Source organism: Staurois parvus, unplaced genomic scaffold, assembly GCF_062004578.1.
Source record: "Staurois parvus isolate SC_StPar_1 unplaced genomic scaffold, SC_StPar_1.0 ptg000877l, whole genome shotgun sequence".
Taxonomy (NCBI): Eukaryota; Metazoa; Chordata; class Amphibia; order Anura; family Ranidae; genus Staurois; species Staurois parvus.
In genome coordinates this window covers 1064644-1078505 of record NW_028318673.1, presented here as the reverse complement: position 1 = coordinate 1078505, position 13862 = coordinate 1064644, and the positions used below count along the sequence as shown (strand labels likewise).

Below are 13862 nucleotides of genomic sequence, written 5' to 3'. Positions count from 1 at the left end.
GATCAGTTGTGTCCGTAGGACACAGCGATCACGGAGATCACCGGGTGCGCGCCCCCTGGGGCGCGCAGGAGAGCGCGTTCTGGGGGGACGTCATATGACGTCCACTCAGAACTGGCCGGCCGCAGTGCAGCCGTCATTCGGCTATCTGCGGTAGGCAACAAGTTAACAGTTTTCTTCCTCTGAATACTTTACACGGTGGCTCCGGAGGGTCTGGGTACTTCCCCTTACCTTGGGAGTTTCCCATCATCACTGCAAAGCAAAGAAGCAATATTATGTGAGCTGGCCTATGTGTTTCTCTCCCGGTGATGACTCTTTGTGCCGGGTGAAGCTGAACTGAACTCACATAGAGCTCCAACAAAATTCTTCTCAAATGCACAAGTGCTTCAAGGCTGAAAATCCCCTGGATAGGTACATCCCTATTGTGACTCCTTCAGACTGTCACCATGCTTTCACCTATCCCAGGTCAATGGGGAAATCTCCTCGCTGAGTAGATGGGGCGTCTCACAGTCCTCACAGTCCTACAGAGACTTAGAATACATCTACTGAACAGTTTCTCTGGTTACAAGCGTACATAATCACTGAACACACTACTCTGTATGATTGTATGGAGGACATACACACATTTCTTATACATCAACCTAGGTTCTGTTTAACCCCGCGAGCTCCCAAAGCTCCAGAGAACAATTGCTCGTGCTACCGCAGCACAGAGGCTTGGTGGAGATAGGGGGAGATCAGGGCAAAGGAAGACAAAAAATGCTCACTTACCTCTGATGGCCGATCCTATCCCACTTCTGACACCACTTCTGTCAGGAACATCAATTTATGCCGGCCTCCTCCTCCATACAAACATCCAGTTCAAAGTACTTTGGGAATAATAAAGTCAGACATCTGGATGTGTGATGCAAAATGTGACTTCTTTATTATTCATCAAGCTTTAATTAATAAATGAGAACGCGACATATTTCAGGCAGTTTCCATAAATCACCAAATCAGAATACAGAACAGAGATTTCAATAAACTACTCCATGTTGCGTCATAACAAAAATACAACAGTATAGTGACTTCTGTGATTTCTATAAACAAGAAATGTACACTAATAATATGTTGGGGGAGAGAGACAAGCATGTGTCCAGCCGTGACACCAAAATGCCTCAATCAGGAAAAACAGTTGAATACCACATTATGGCCACTAGATGGAGCCAATGATCATAGGAAATCCCTGTATGAAAAGACCAACATGTGACATGGCTGAATGAATGCTGGTCATATTAGTTCATCTATTCTCTAAGTGGGGCAGTATCTATTGGGCCAATCTCTTTTACAAACCACACATATCACCCTTCAAAGTGAAAACAGAAACGATTTGTACAAAATCAAAGAGTAGAAATATTTTCCGGTGGATCCCCTCTACCCAGACCCCATATGTAGACATAGAACAACAAGCTGTGTTCCCTCTTGTGCCGCACTCCTCCAACCACCCAAACCCACACAGAAGCAAAGGGAAATGAGAGGAAAGTTCCCCCCTAGTTTGGGGCGGAGTTCTCCTTCCCTCCTGTTTGGGGATGGGAGAAGGATGGACTGAAGACAGAGAGACACTTCGGAGTCACCACTGTTCTGTAGAGCCTTGAAATGAAGGACATCAACTTCAGAAGTTCTTGTTGTCTGTGTAAAGTTCCCCGATAACGAGATCTGGGCTCTCCCGGCTTCTAGCTCTGTAACCCGCTATATCATTATCAGGAAACGCAACTCCGACACCCAAGAAGGGCTGAAGTTGTGTCCTTCATTTCCAGGATCTACGGACCACTCTGCACCCCGACATTTACTGCACTTCCTCCATGTCTTTGGGGGCCTCTCATCTCCTTATCAACTGTTCCTTCCATGATGAAGATCAGCCATGGAGTATATCTGAGGTGTATATCAGGGTGTGCTTCTTCCCCACATGAGAGCTGGGATGTCCAGCAACATTCATCTAGAAGACATTTCCCGCACTCAAGGCATTAATACACCTCCAGGGTTGTGTGGGACCCCTGATGTACAGGAAGACAGGACTTCAGTGAGGAACATTTCCCTCACTCAAGACAGGAAAGTGGCTTCTCCCCGTGTGAGTTCTCTGATGTCTGTAAAGATCGGACTTCTGCAAAAAACATTTCCCGCAGTCAGGACAGGAATATGGCTTCTCCCCCTTGTGAGATCTCTGATGTCTGGAAAGACTGCACTTATGTGAAAAACATTTCCCACACTCAGGACAGAAATATGGTTTCTCCCCCGTGTGAGATCTCTGATGTCTGGAAAGATTGGACTTCTCTAAAAAACATTTTCCGCACTTAGAACAGGAATACGGCTTCTCCCCCGTGTGAGATCTCTGATGTTTGTGAAGAATGTACATATGTGCAAAACATTTCCCACACTCAGGACAGGAATACGGCTTCTCTCCTGTGTGAAGCTTCTGATGTGTGTAAAGATTAGAGTTGTTTGAAAAACATTTACCGCATTCAGGACAGGAATATGGCTTCTCCCCCGTGTGAGATCTCTGATGCCTGGAAAGATAGGACCTCACTGAAAAACATTTTCCGCACTTAGAACAGGAATACGGCTTCTCCCCCGTGTGAGATCTCTGATGTTTGTGAAGACTAGACTTTTCTGAAAAACATTTCCCACACTCAGGACAAGAATATGGCTTCTCCCCTGTGTGAGATCGCTGATGTGTGTAAAGATGGGACTTGTCTAAAAACCATTTACCGCACTCAGGACAGGAATACGGCTTCTCCCCTGTGTGAGATCTCTGATGTTTGTAAAGATTGGACTGGTCTGAAAAACATTTTCCACACTCAGGACAGGAATACGGCTTCTCCCCCGTGTGAGATCTTTTATGCCTATTAAGATGTTTTTTAGAACTGAAACATTTCCCGCACTCAGTACAGGAATAAGGTTTCTCCCCCATGTGCGATCTCTGATGTGTGTAAAGACTGGACTGGTCTGAAAAACATTTCCCGCACTCAAGACAGGAATACGGCTTCTCCCCTGTGTGAGATCTTTGATGTTTGTTAAGAATGGACTTGACTGAAAAACATTTCCCGCACTCAGGACAGGAATAAGGCTTCTCCCCTGTGTGAGATCTTTTATGCAGGTAAAGATAGGACTTCTGTGAAAAACATTTCTCGCACTCAGGACAAGAATATGGCTTCTCCCCTGTATGACATCTTTTATGAAGGTAAAGACTGTAGTTATGTGAAAAACATTTCCCGCACTCAGGACAGGAATATGGCTTCTCCCCTGTGTGAGTTCTTTTATGCACATTAAGCTCTTGTTTACGCCGGAAACCCTTCCCGCACTCAGGACAGGAATACGGCTTCTCTCCTGTGTGAGATCTTTTATGCACATTAAGATTGGATTTAGAATGGAAACATTTCCCGCACTCAGTACAGGACAGCCTCTTCCCTGCTGGAAGGCCGGCATGGTCCCGCACAGTCTGAGGTTCCTCAGGATACGAGGAATCCGATGGTCCAGCTACACTGGGTGGTGCCGGATGGACATTGGAGGGAGCCGGGTTTTCTCCTGGACTATACTGTGTGATGTCCTCATCTTCTACTTTCCAGTCTGGAGACAAAGTGAGACAATCCTCGGAGGTTTTCCTCATCTCCCGACCATGGACTAAAATACAAAGACAAAGAGGATTACTAGACAGGAGCTGATTGGTCCCCCCAAACCAGGACTCCGCCCACATCAGGCAGCTTGGTCTCTGAGGAGCTTACAATTCCACCCTCAAGGGAACTAGGAAATGGCTCCTCTGATCTCCTACCAGGTCATTTCTTTATTCATGGACCTTAGTCAGAGAGTGAGGAAACAACCAGAACTGTCTTTTATAGGAGGGACAGTGATGAGGGGATTATAGGACGAGGGGCCCCACCCCCTCTATCACTCATCACCATCTTCCCAACACAAGAAGTACTGCACTTCCTTATTTACTCCATGATTTAGTCATGAAGAACAGCGGGGCTGAACCCCACCAGAGGTCAGAGAGTGAGGATGGGGGGAGAACAACCAAGATGAAGACTGGACTGATCCTGAAGACCACCATCATTGGGGTATTGACTCCTCCCTCATTATCACTTTCTGTTTAAGGGTCCAAAGTTGGAGGATGTTATCACATTATTATCACCATGTAAAAGTCTGTGCTCCAATCACATCATCCGATATAAAATGTCCAGCTGGTAGGAAATGGGTGTAACAAAAGAGAATCCATATTATGTGTATATATAGCAGTGGGGGGAGGGGGAGAGCAGAAGTCAGGACTATGGAATGTACAACATAGAGTATATAGTGCAGGGGTCAGGAGTATGTAATGTACAACATACAGTATATAGCGCAGGGGTCAGGAGTATGTAATGTACAAAATAGAGTATATAGTGCAGGGGTCAAGTTGTAATATAAATTATATAGTGCATAACACCCTCCTAGACAGGTTTCCAGATAGCCTAGGCACCTTTAGTCCTTTTTGGCTCCACTCTAATCAGTGATTGAATGTTTTGGACTGTTCTAGGCTTCACGTTCAACTGCTTCCCCTGCCTTCTAATGACAAGTTTCAGAGATCCCACACCGCTGCCTCCCATCTCCTGAGACTGCACTCAGTGACTTGGGTCTGAGACACTACAGACATATCCCTCCACCCGGCACAGGTGACAAATACTGGGAGAATTGCTATGTCACCTCCATGAGGAATAAGATCAAAAGAACATGTCCAGGTGCCTAGGTCTAGTAACACTTATGGTGAAATGAACATTTTGCTGCCAGCTGAACCCCAGAACCTCCATAAATCCAGTCTAGATACATAAATTGTGTCTGCAGCACAGAGAAGGAAGATTATCCGAGAGAAATCCAGGAATACAGGACGGGGAACACAGCTCAGGAAAGTGACCAGGGGATTACAGGCTGATATCACCCAGTCCCCGCCCTACTCTGGACCAATCAGTGAGCAGTATGGGTGGAGGAATGGATTTAGTGTTCATGACCCACCTGTGCTGATCTCTGTAGGAGTGTCCTCCTCTATAAATGTCCCCGTTATTCCATCCTCCTCCATAGACTGCTGATCATCCCTCACATACGCCTCTTCTTCTTCTGCTTTCACCTCAAATTCTATATCGATTGGATCTCCACTCTAAATCAAGGAAATGAGAGAAAATATCATCTGTAAAATGTAAGATTTATGATTGTGACATCACACACAAAATCCACACATTGTCTCCCTTCACAGAAGCAGATCACATGTGATATGTCGGTACATTTCCCCTAAATACCGCATGCCATCCTGAAACTGTCCATTTCCTATCCCGTGTTGCGGTATTGACCACAAACACTGAACACGCTCAGTAAATACCGCATGAACAGGCGTTACATTCACAGAAGGAAAGAATGAAATGCATGCGGTCATTAATTAGTGGTGGAGACATGCGGCATTCAGGAAATGTGTACTGCTTGGTAAAGAGTGGGCGGCCGCTGGCATCCTTAACAACCAGTAAACAACATGGTTGTTAGGGAGCGAGCGGCCACCACGTCCTAACCAATCGATAAATCTAAAAACAAAGATTTACCGGCAACAAAATATTAAGAAAATGGCGTGGGGTCCCCCTGTTGATAGGGACAAGGGACTCTTCCCCACAACCCAGGCTAGTGGCTGTGGGGGTTTGCAGGCAGAGGACTTACAAAATGTAACAAGGGGGCCCTCAGATCCCTCACCCCATGTGAATGAGTATGGGGTACATGGTGCCCCTAATTATTCACCCCAAAAAGTATTCTGTTAAATAGACAGCAGGCAGTTTTTGAAAGTCCTTTATTAAAAAAGGGAAAACTAAAGCAAAATGTCCCCCCGGTGTAGATCCATCATCAATCACGATGCTCGCTGTCACCGCTGACTCGGAAAGAAAAGCTCCGCTCCCAATGAAGACTCCCCTCTGTCTGACAGCTCTGCTGCCTCCTGCCACTAAATATACTAAGAGACGGTGCCACTCAGTGATGTCACTGACCGGGGCATGTTGTATTGGTGATGTCACTGACCGGGGCATGTTGTATTGGTGATGTCACTGACCGGGGCATGTTGTATTGGTGATGTCACTGACCGGGGCATGTTGTATTGGTGATGTCACTGACCGGGGCATGTTGTATTGGTGATGTCACTGACCGGGGCATGTTGTATTGGTGATGTCACTGACCGGGGCATGTTGTATTGGTGATGTCACTGACCGGGGCATGTTGTATTGGTGATGTCACTGACCGGGGCATGTTGTATTGGTGATGTCACAAGAGGGCAAGGCCACCCAGTGACATCACAGGGTGGTAGTGCTCCTTAGTTTATTTAGAAGTGGGAGGCGGCGGAGCTGTCAGATGGCAGGAGGGGAGCTTTGTTTTTTATTTGAGTCAGCGGTGACAGCGAGTATCGTGATTGGATCATCATGAATCTACATCCGGGGGATATTGTTCTTTATTTTTGTTTTGTCAAAAATTTCTTCCAGTGTTTTTTTACACTACACTATTTGGTGAATGAATAGGGGTACTATGTACTTTATACTCATTCACATTGTGGGGGGGCTGGGATCTGGGGGCCTCCTTGTTAAAAGTGGCTTCCAGATTCCAATAAGCCCCCCACCCACAGCCCCCCACAACCACTGCCCAGGGTTGTGGGGAAGGGACCCTTGTCCCCATCGACATGGGGACAAGGTGCTTTTGGGAGGGCAGAGCACCCCTGCCCTGAAGCACCCACCCAATGTTGAGGGTATGTGGCCTGGTATGGTTCAGGAGGAAGGTGGGCACTCACTAAGGGTCTGGTATTGATTTTGGAGGGGAACCCACACTTTTTGTATTATTTTGGCATCGGGGTTCCCCTCAAAATGCATACCAGACCTGGAACTTGGCAGCCGTCCGCTCCTTGTTTACTGGTTGTTGGGGACACTGGCGGCTGCCCTCTCCTTAACAACAAGCTATTTACAAGTGTTGCTATGGACACCAGTGGTAAATTCCCCGCAGGCTTCACTACTAAAAAACAGAATGCAGCATCTTACTACATACTGGGATACGGGAAGATACCGCTTTGTGATTGGAGCCCATAGTCTCTACAAGTCCATGTTCTAGATTCTCCATCCCACCAACCTTGTAATAGTGAGGGATGGTGTGATCTTCCTGTGTGGAATCCCGGGAATCAAGAGGACGGGGACATCTCTCTGGTGGGTTCCTGGTATTAGGTGGCTCCATCATATCCTTGTGTCCTTCTGAAAACTCCTCCATCACTCCATACTCCTCATCCTCCTCTTTATACTCTTCTTTAACATCAATATTATCATCCCCGAGGATTCCACTCTGAAAGATATAATAAAACATTCATTGTAACAAACATGCTGTGTATAAATCACAACTACCAATAATTGTCATCATCTACCTGATGGTGGTGAGGGATGGTGTGACCTTCCTGTGTGGAATCCCGGGAATACAGAGGACGGGGACATCTCTGTGGTGGGTTCCCATGACTGGATCCATCTGTAGGAAACACACACACTGACTGAATCCATTGTTTCTATGTGTTTATCAGATGATGGGGGATCTAGGTGGATCCTCCGTACTGCTCTCTCCTTTACAATAAAGTCTCCTCTTACCCGGTGATGTGAGGGGCGGCTGATTGTCCATCATGACGTCCTTGTAGAGATCCTTGTGTCCTTCTAAATACTCCCACTCCTCCATGGAGAAATAGACAGTGACACCCTGACACCTTATAGGAACCTGACACACACAATGATACAGTCACCATCCAGACACATCCCTTGTCTGTTACTGGAGAATGTCCCAGAATTCCCGGCACCGCTCACCTCTCCTGTCAGCAGCTCCATCATCTTCTTGGTGACTTCTAGAATCTTCTGTGTCTTCTGTCTTGTAGGGATCAGGGATGGAGGTGGGGGGATGGTGATGGGATTCTGGATTCTCGAGGATCTTGTGGTCATACGATGAGATCTCCTTCTGGTGTCATTGTCGGTAGATTTCTTCATGACTCCTGTACAGTTCTGTGTGATACAAAGATAAATCTCACTCTCCCATAATCCCTCACTTCTATGGTCAGCTCTAGATTTATTCTCCAGGGATTGGCCACAATGTGCCGACTCAGCAAAGGACAGACATCTCCATCCAATGATATGATGACAATGGGGTCAGATTTATAGCTCCTTCTAGAAGTCATATAATAGAGTCACTAATGGTTTACTAGTAAGGCTCACTGACCCACCAGGAAATGTCACCCATGGATTTAGTGGTCAGTGGGCGTGGCATGCTGGTAATCATGGGTCTCTCTGATTGGACTAAAGCTGAGATTGTTCTCTTCTATAACCAATGCCGCCATCTTGTGCTATAACCAAATCTCATAGAGTCCGGACACTTTATGTATTCATAGTTCTTGTGTGGATGTCGTTATTGATTACAGAACATCAGAAGACTTCAAGTGACTCTGAATACCCCCCAGTGTACAGCCCAGTCAGATTTAACCCCTTCATTACACTCACCTCTCCAGTCAGCAGGCTGAGGATCTCCAGGGTGAGCTTCAATATCGTCTCATTCCGGGGAAATTCCTTCCTTACAATCTTCACAAAACCCAAAGTCTGCTGATTGTCCATCATGACGTCCTTGTAGAGATCCTTGTGTCCTTCTAAATACTCCCACTCCTCCATGGAGAAATAGACAGTGACACCCTGACACCTTATAGGAACCTGACACACACAATGATACAGTCACCATCCAGACACATCCCTTGTCTGTTACTGGAGAATGTCCCAGAATTCCCGGCACCGCTCACCTCTCCTGTCAGCTGATGGACCATCATGGTGGTCAGTTCCAGAATCTTCTGCTCTTTCTCCCTCTCAGGTATCAGAGAATGAGATGGAGGCACCATGGTGAGGCTCTGGGTTCTGCTCCATCCTCCTGAGATTGGCTCCCCACTAGACTTCTTCTTTACAACATAATCCTACAGATCAGGAGAAAAATAAAACAATATCAACCACCTGACATCATCTAAATGTGTGCAAAAATAAAATGATCTATTGACCAGAATAGACAAGAGTGATGTCATGTGACCTCCCAGAATCCTCCTCACCTCTCCGGTCAGGTCAGTGTTTTTTTAATAGAGATCAGAGTGATGTCATGTGACCTCCCAGAATCCTCCTCACCTCTCCGGTCAGGTCTGTGTTTTATTAATAGAGATGTGATGTCATGTGACCTCCCAGAATCCTCCTCACCTCTCCGGTCAGGTCTGTGTTTTATTAATAGAGATGAGAGTGATGTCATGTGACCTCCCAGAATCCTCCTCACCTCTCCGGTCAGCAGGTAGATGATCTCCAGGGTGAGGTTTAGTATCTTCTCAGTCATGTGACTCCGGTCCTCCTCCATCCTCATTGGTGCCATCATGTGATCTATACAGGTCTCCTTGTAGACGGATAACTTTGGGAAATGAAAGTAAGAATGATTTGGATGGTATTGGTCACACAATAATAGGATGTGGATGTGAGGGGGGAATAGGAGGGTTGCTGGACATTGAAGAACTACTCCCCCCATGGGAAGACATTTTGTTTGGACTGTTTAGTGTTTACTACAATTTTGAGGTCCGGGGCCCCTTTTCTCTGTTGGGTTTGTTTGGTCTCTGAACTGGTTTTGATGAGTATTAGATCTGCAGACAAGGAATGATAAATCTGATCCTTCCTATGACTAGTTTGCTCTGAGGCAGTGCTGTGAGGTCAATGTCGGCTCATCATGCAGGGATGGTCACATTACATCACCCGACGCCCGGGACATGTAGTTCTGGGGGCCGGGCAAGTATTGTGTTTAATCTTTATCCCTGCTGAGGACAAGCCGCAGGGCTCTCCTTTCAGGTGCCAGCCTCTGCCACCCCGTGTGTGTGATCCTCTCCTGTACCTACTATGCTTGCCCGGCTCTGCTTGCCCATCTGTGGGTCCGGGTCAGCGGGTGTCGGAGGGTAGAGGGGATGGAGGAGAGCGGACACATTCACTCCCTTCTTATCCTGACCCAGATGTGACGTTATGACAGATTTCCCGACCATCGAGGCCGGCAAAGAATGTAATGCGGTGCGATGTGCACTACATTACATCCAATGGAGTACAGGGGAACATTGCGGGTCTTTTAGACCCTGGATGTCTCAATAAAGAGAACCTGTCATCAGAAGTCATCTCATAGAGGACTTTGTCCCCTTAAGTAAAAATGTTTTTTTTAATTGTAAAGAATTAAAGTTACACCCAAGTACATAACTCCTCCCCTTAAAACATTTTGATGCCCCCCCTCCCCCACATATATGCACACCCAAACATAAGAGTACACGCTGGAGCTCCTACACGTGATAACATTGATTGTGATACACGTTACATATCGCCGGTCACACCAGAATGAGAGGATAATTCTAGGAGCAGACCTCCTCCGTACTCCATACTGATGACCTAGAAGGGGCTATAAATGTGTCCCCTATAGATAATACCGGGGACTAAAGGTTGTCACCATTTCAGCACACACAACTTAAGGTTTGACATGTTGGATATCTATTTACTCGCTGCAACCTCGGCTTTTATATTTTACACATAAATGGGTCATTTATTGCTTTTTGTGCCCTGAAATCAGCTTAAGTGTATTTTTTACTGAAATTTGGCATTTCCTAGACTTTGTGATAATATTTTGTGACATAAAAAATTAGAACTGCCGCTATTTTATTCTCTAAAGTCTCTACTTTCAGAAAATCAATATTTTGGGGGTTTTGTGTCATCTTCAGGATAAAATGATTTTTTAAATGTGCAAAAAATGCAAAAATGGCTCTGGGAGTGAAAGGGAGAAAGGATAAGCCGGACACTCCCCTTTCCTGAGGAGCAGCCAATCGGTTCTCATTACACTGCAAGGTCTCTCCCCTCCCTGCTAGTCCCCGGGTGCAGTGCTGGAGACAGGCGGGGGAGGGGAGGAGGAGATAAACAGCGTAATGTTACACATATTACACATGTGAGTTCCTATAAAGCCCCTTTCATTGCTTAAACCCCCCAACATTCCTAAAAGAGCCTCAGATTTATATACATTTGTTGTAAATAGGAAATAACATCTTATTACCTCCTCTGCTGCCACTTCCACCAACGTCTCTGATATACTTCTTCCCGCCTCGCCTCTCATCTGGAACTTCCTGTCTGTGCTTGACATCACTTCCTGTCTGTACCTGACATCACTTCCTGTCTGTCCCTGACATCACTTCCTGTCTGCATTCCATAGAGACTTCCTGTGTGAGTATAGGTGAGATCCCCACCTTGTGGAGTTCAGAGGAACTGCAGCCCCGAGATCCATCCCATAATCCCCCTTCCTGTATAATATGTACCTTACAGGGATACTACGGGAGATGAAACATTACTGAATAAAGGAAGAAGAAATAAATGTAACTCTTATGTAACCAACTGTTCAACAAACATCTCTTATTACATATAGAAAAGTCTTACAAACACAGAGCACAAAATACAAATGTATAGCTAATGAGAGCGATCCCGCCAAACCTGATCCTTCTGGGGGGGACAATGCAAAAATATATATCAATCCACTCATAATGACATCATCTTCTGGGAGTGTCTGCACATCCATTTCATACACATTTCATGTCTCAGCAGATCTCCTGCAGCCTATTAGCACCCATTTCCCTCTCTATGTCTCAGCAGATCTCCTGCTGCCTATTAGCACCCATTTCCCTCTCTATGTCTCAGCAGATCTCCCGCAGCCTATTAGCACCCATTTCCCTTTCTACATCTCAGCGGATCTCCTGCAGCCTATTAGCGCCCATTTCCCTCTCTATGTCTCAGCATATCTCCTGCAGCCTATTAGCTCCCATTTCCCTTTCTATGTCCCAGTAGATCTCCTGCAGCCAATTAGCGCCCATTTCCCCATTAGAGAATACAATGGGGGTAATTCCATTTTTTTGTGATGAACTTTTTATTGATTTTTCAAACTTTCTAACAAGCAGCCACAAAGGTAAATGTAAAATAAAAGCAGAGAGGGAGAGAAGGCTGATAAAGCAGCTCATCGATGAGAGGTACATAAGAACATACAATGTCAATACAAAACAGTGACATGGCCATCAATCACAAACGATCGAAGCAGACAGATCGGTGTCATAGGTGTCCCGTGGGTCCTGAACTGCCTCCAGCACAGGGACAGTAGCAGGGTGTAAAGCAGGTAGGTACTCCAACTTCCTCATTTCTGCTCTGACCTTCATCAGTGCCGGTAACATGGGGGACATAGAAGACAGCCAATGCATGGGAATGGTTCTCCTGGCTGCCCTCATGTAGGTGGAAAGTTTCCTCGCACATTTAGAGAGACCCGAAAAGGTAGACCCAACAGGAAGTAAATGGGCTCAAAAGGGACAGGAGCCAGGAAAAGTAACCACAATGGGGTAAGGACCTCCTCCAAAAGGGCGCAATGGACCAGCAATCCCAAAAAATGTGGAAAAGAGTGTCAGTTTCCGTCCCACAACATCAGCAAACAGAAGAAACATTCGGGTTACTATCATGGAGAACCTCAGGGGTCCGATACCAAAACATCGGGGTCTTAGAAGGATTTTCTGTATACATTACACACACAGAAGATTTAGAAGAGGCCTCCCAAATCCTACTCCATTGATCCAACCCAATATCACATTGAAGGAAACGGGACCATTTACACATATAAAGGGGAGAACCAATAGAAAAAGGGCGACATCTACAAGCAATGTATACGTAGCGGAAATGATGTCCCGGTGGTGTGGGCCTTGGATGCAGATATGATCTAAAGGGGTAGGTTGTTCAAGAGTCAGAGAAGAGGCTTTGGGGGCAAAAATGTGTTGTATCTGTAGATAAAATACTGATGGGGTGGAATGCGAGCAGCTTTTTGAATGTCAGGGAAGGATTTAAGGTTGTGAATTACGGGATTGACCAAATGTTGCAATTGGAATAGATTAGCCTCAGCCCAAGGACGGACTCGACCAATGGCCAGATTATCTGGGAGACCTGGATTAAAAATAATGTTGGTCAAGGGGGAACACTTAGAGCCTAGGATGAATCTAACCCTACACCTCCTCCATATAGACAACATAAACTGCACGGGTCCTAATATGAGAGGAGAGGTAGTGCGGGCTGTGACAAAATAAGTCCCCCTCATTCCCTCTTTACACCAAGTCATGGCCAGACATGCACACCTTGGTTAGCTAGTCGCTGTGGCCATGTGCATGTGGGTGGGATCTGTGACAGCCTCTGATGACTCCTCTGTCATCCAATAAAGCTGATGGACCTCTGATGTCTTCCTTGTCCTACGATGAAGCTGATGGACCTCTGATGTCTCCCTTGTCCTCTGATGAAGTTGATGGACCTCTGATGACTCCCCTGTCCTCCAATAAAGCTGATGGAACTCTGATGTCTCCCTTGTCCTATGATGAAGCTGATGGACCTCTGATGTCTTCCCTGTCCTCTGATGAAGCTGATAGACCTTTGATTTCTCCTCTGTCCTCTGATGAAGCTAATGGACCTCTGATGTCTCCCGTCTCCAATGAGGCTGATGGACCTCTGATGTCTGCCTATCCTTTGATGAAGCTGATGGACCTCTGATGACTCCCCTGCCCTCTGATAAAGCTGATGGACCTCTGATGTCTCCCTTGTTCTACAATGAAGCTGATGGACATTTTGATGTCTCCCCTGTTCTCAGATGAAGCTGATGGACCTCTAATGTCTCTCCTGTCATCTGATGAAGCTGATGGACCTCTGACGTCTCCCCATTCTCTGATATCCACCAGTCAATGTTCACTGAAGGAAGTGGGATCCAGGAGCGAACATTCACTA

General features: G+C 46.2%; 2 protein-coding genes across 2 annotated transcripts; both read right to left on the bottom strand.

Annotated features, from left to right (window-relative positions):
- Nucleotides 1–895: 895 nt before the first annotated feature.
- Nucleotides 896–5151, bottom strand: LOC149443095 (uncharacterized). The gene is made up of 2 exons (XM_089655917.1): nucleotides 5014–5151; nucleotides 896–3651 (listed from the first exon to the last, which is right to left on the bottom strand). The coding sequence occupies exons 1-2, from the start codon at nucleotides 5075–5077 to the stop codon at nucleotides 2051–2053; spliced, it is 1665 nt and encodes a 554-aa protein (XP_089512043.1). The 5' UTR covers nucleotides 5078–5151; the 3' UTR covers nucleotides 896–2050.
- Nucleotides 5152–7730: 2579 nt separating this feature from the next.
- Nucleotides 7731–8733, bottom strand: LOC149443094 (uncharacterized). Its single transcript, XM_089655928.1, has 2 exons — nucleotides 8535–8733; nucleotides 7731–8042 (listed from the first exon to the last, which is right to left on the bottom strand). Exons 1-2 carry the CDS (start codon nucleotides 8697–8699, stop codon nucleotides 7755–7757), a joined length of 453 nt encoding a protein of 150 aa, XP_089512054.1. The 5' UTR covers nucleotides 8700–8733; the 3' UTR covers nucleotides 7731–7754.
- Nucleotides 8734–13862: the final 5129 nt, after the last annotated feature.

Coding starts and splice junctions, on each gene's coding strand:
- LOC149443095 (XM_089655917.1), bottom strand. CDS start 5,077: ATGGAGGAGGATGGAATAACGGGGACATTTATAGAGGAGGACACTCCT. Junction 3,652..5,013: donor TCCTACAGAGATCAGCACAG/GTGGGTCATGAA, acceptor TTTGTATTTTAG/TCCATGGTCGGGAGATGAGG.
- LOC149443094 (XM_089655928.1), bottom strand. CDS start 8,699: ATGGAGGAGTGGGAGTATTTAGAAGGACACAAGGATCTCTACAAGGAC. Junction 8,043..8,534: donor TCAGCCTGCTGACTGGAGAG/GTGAGTGTAATG, acceptor TGTATCACACAG/AACTGTACAGGAGTCATGAA.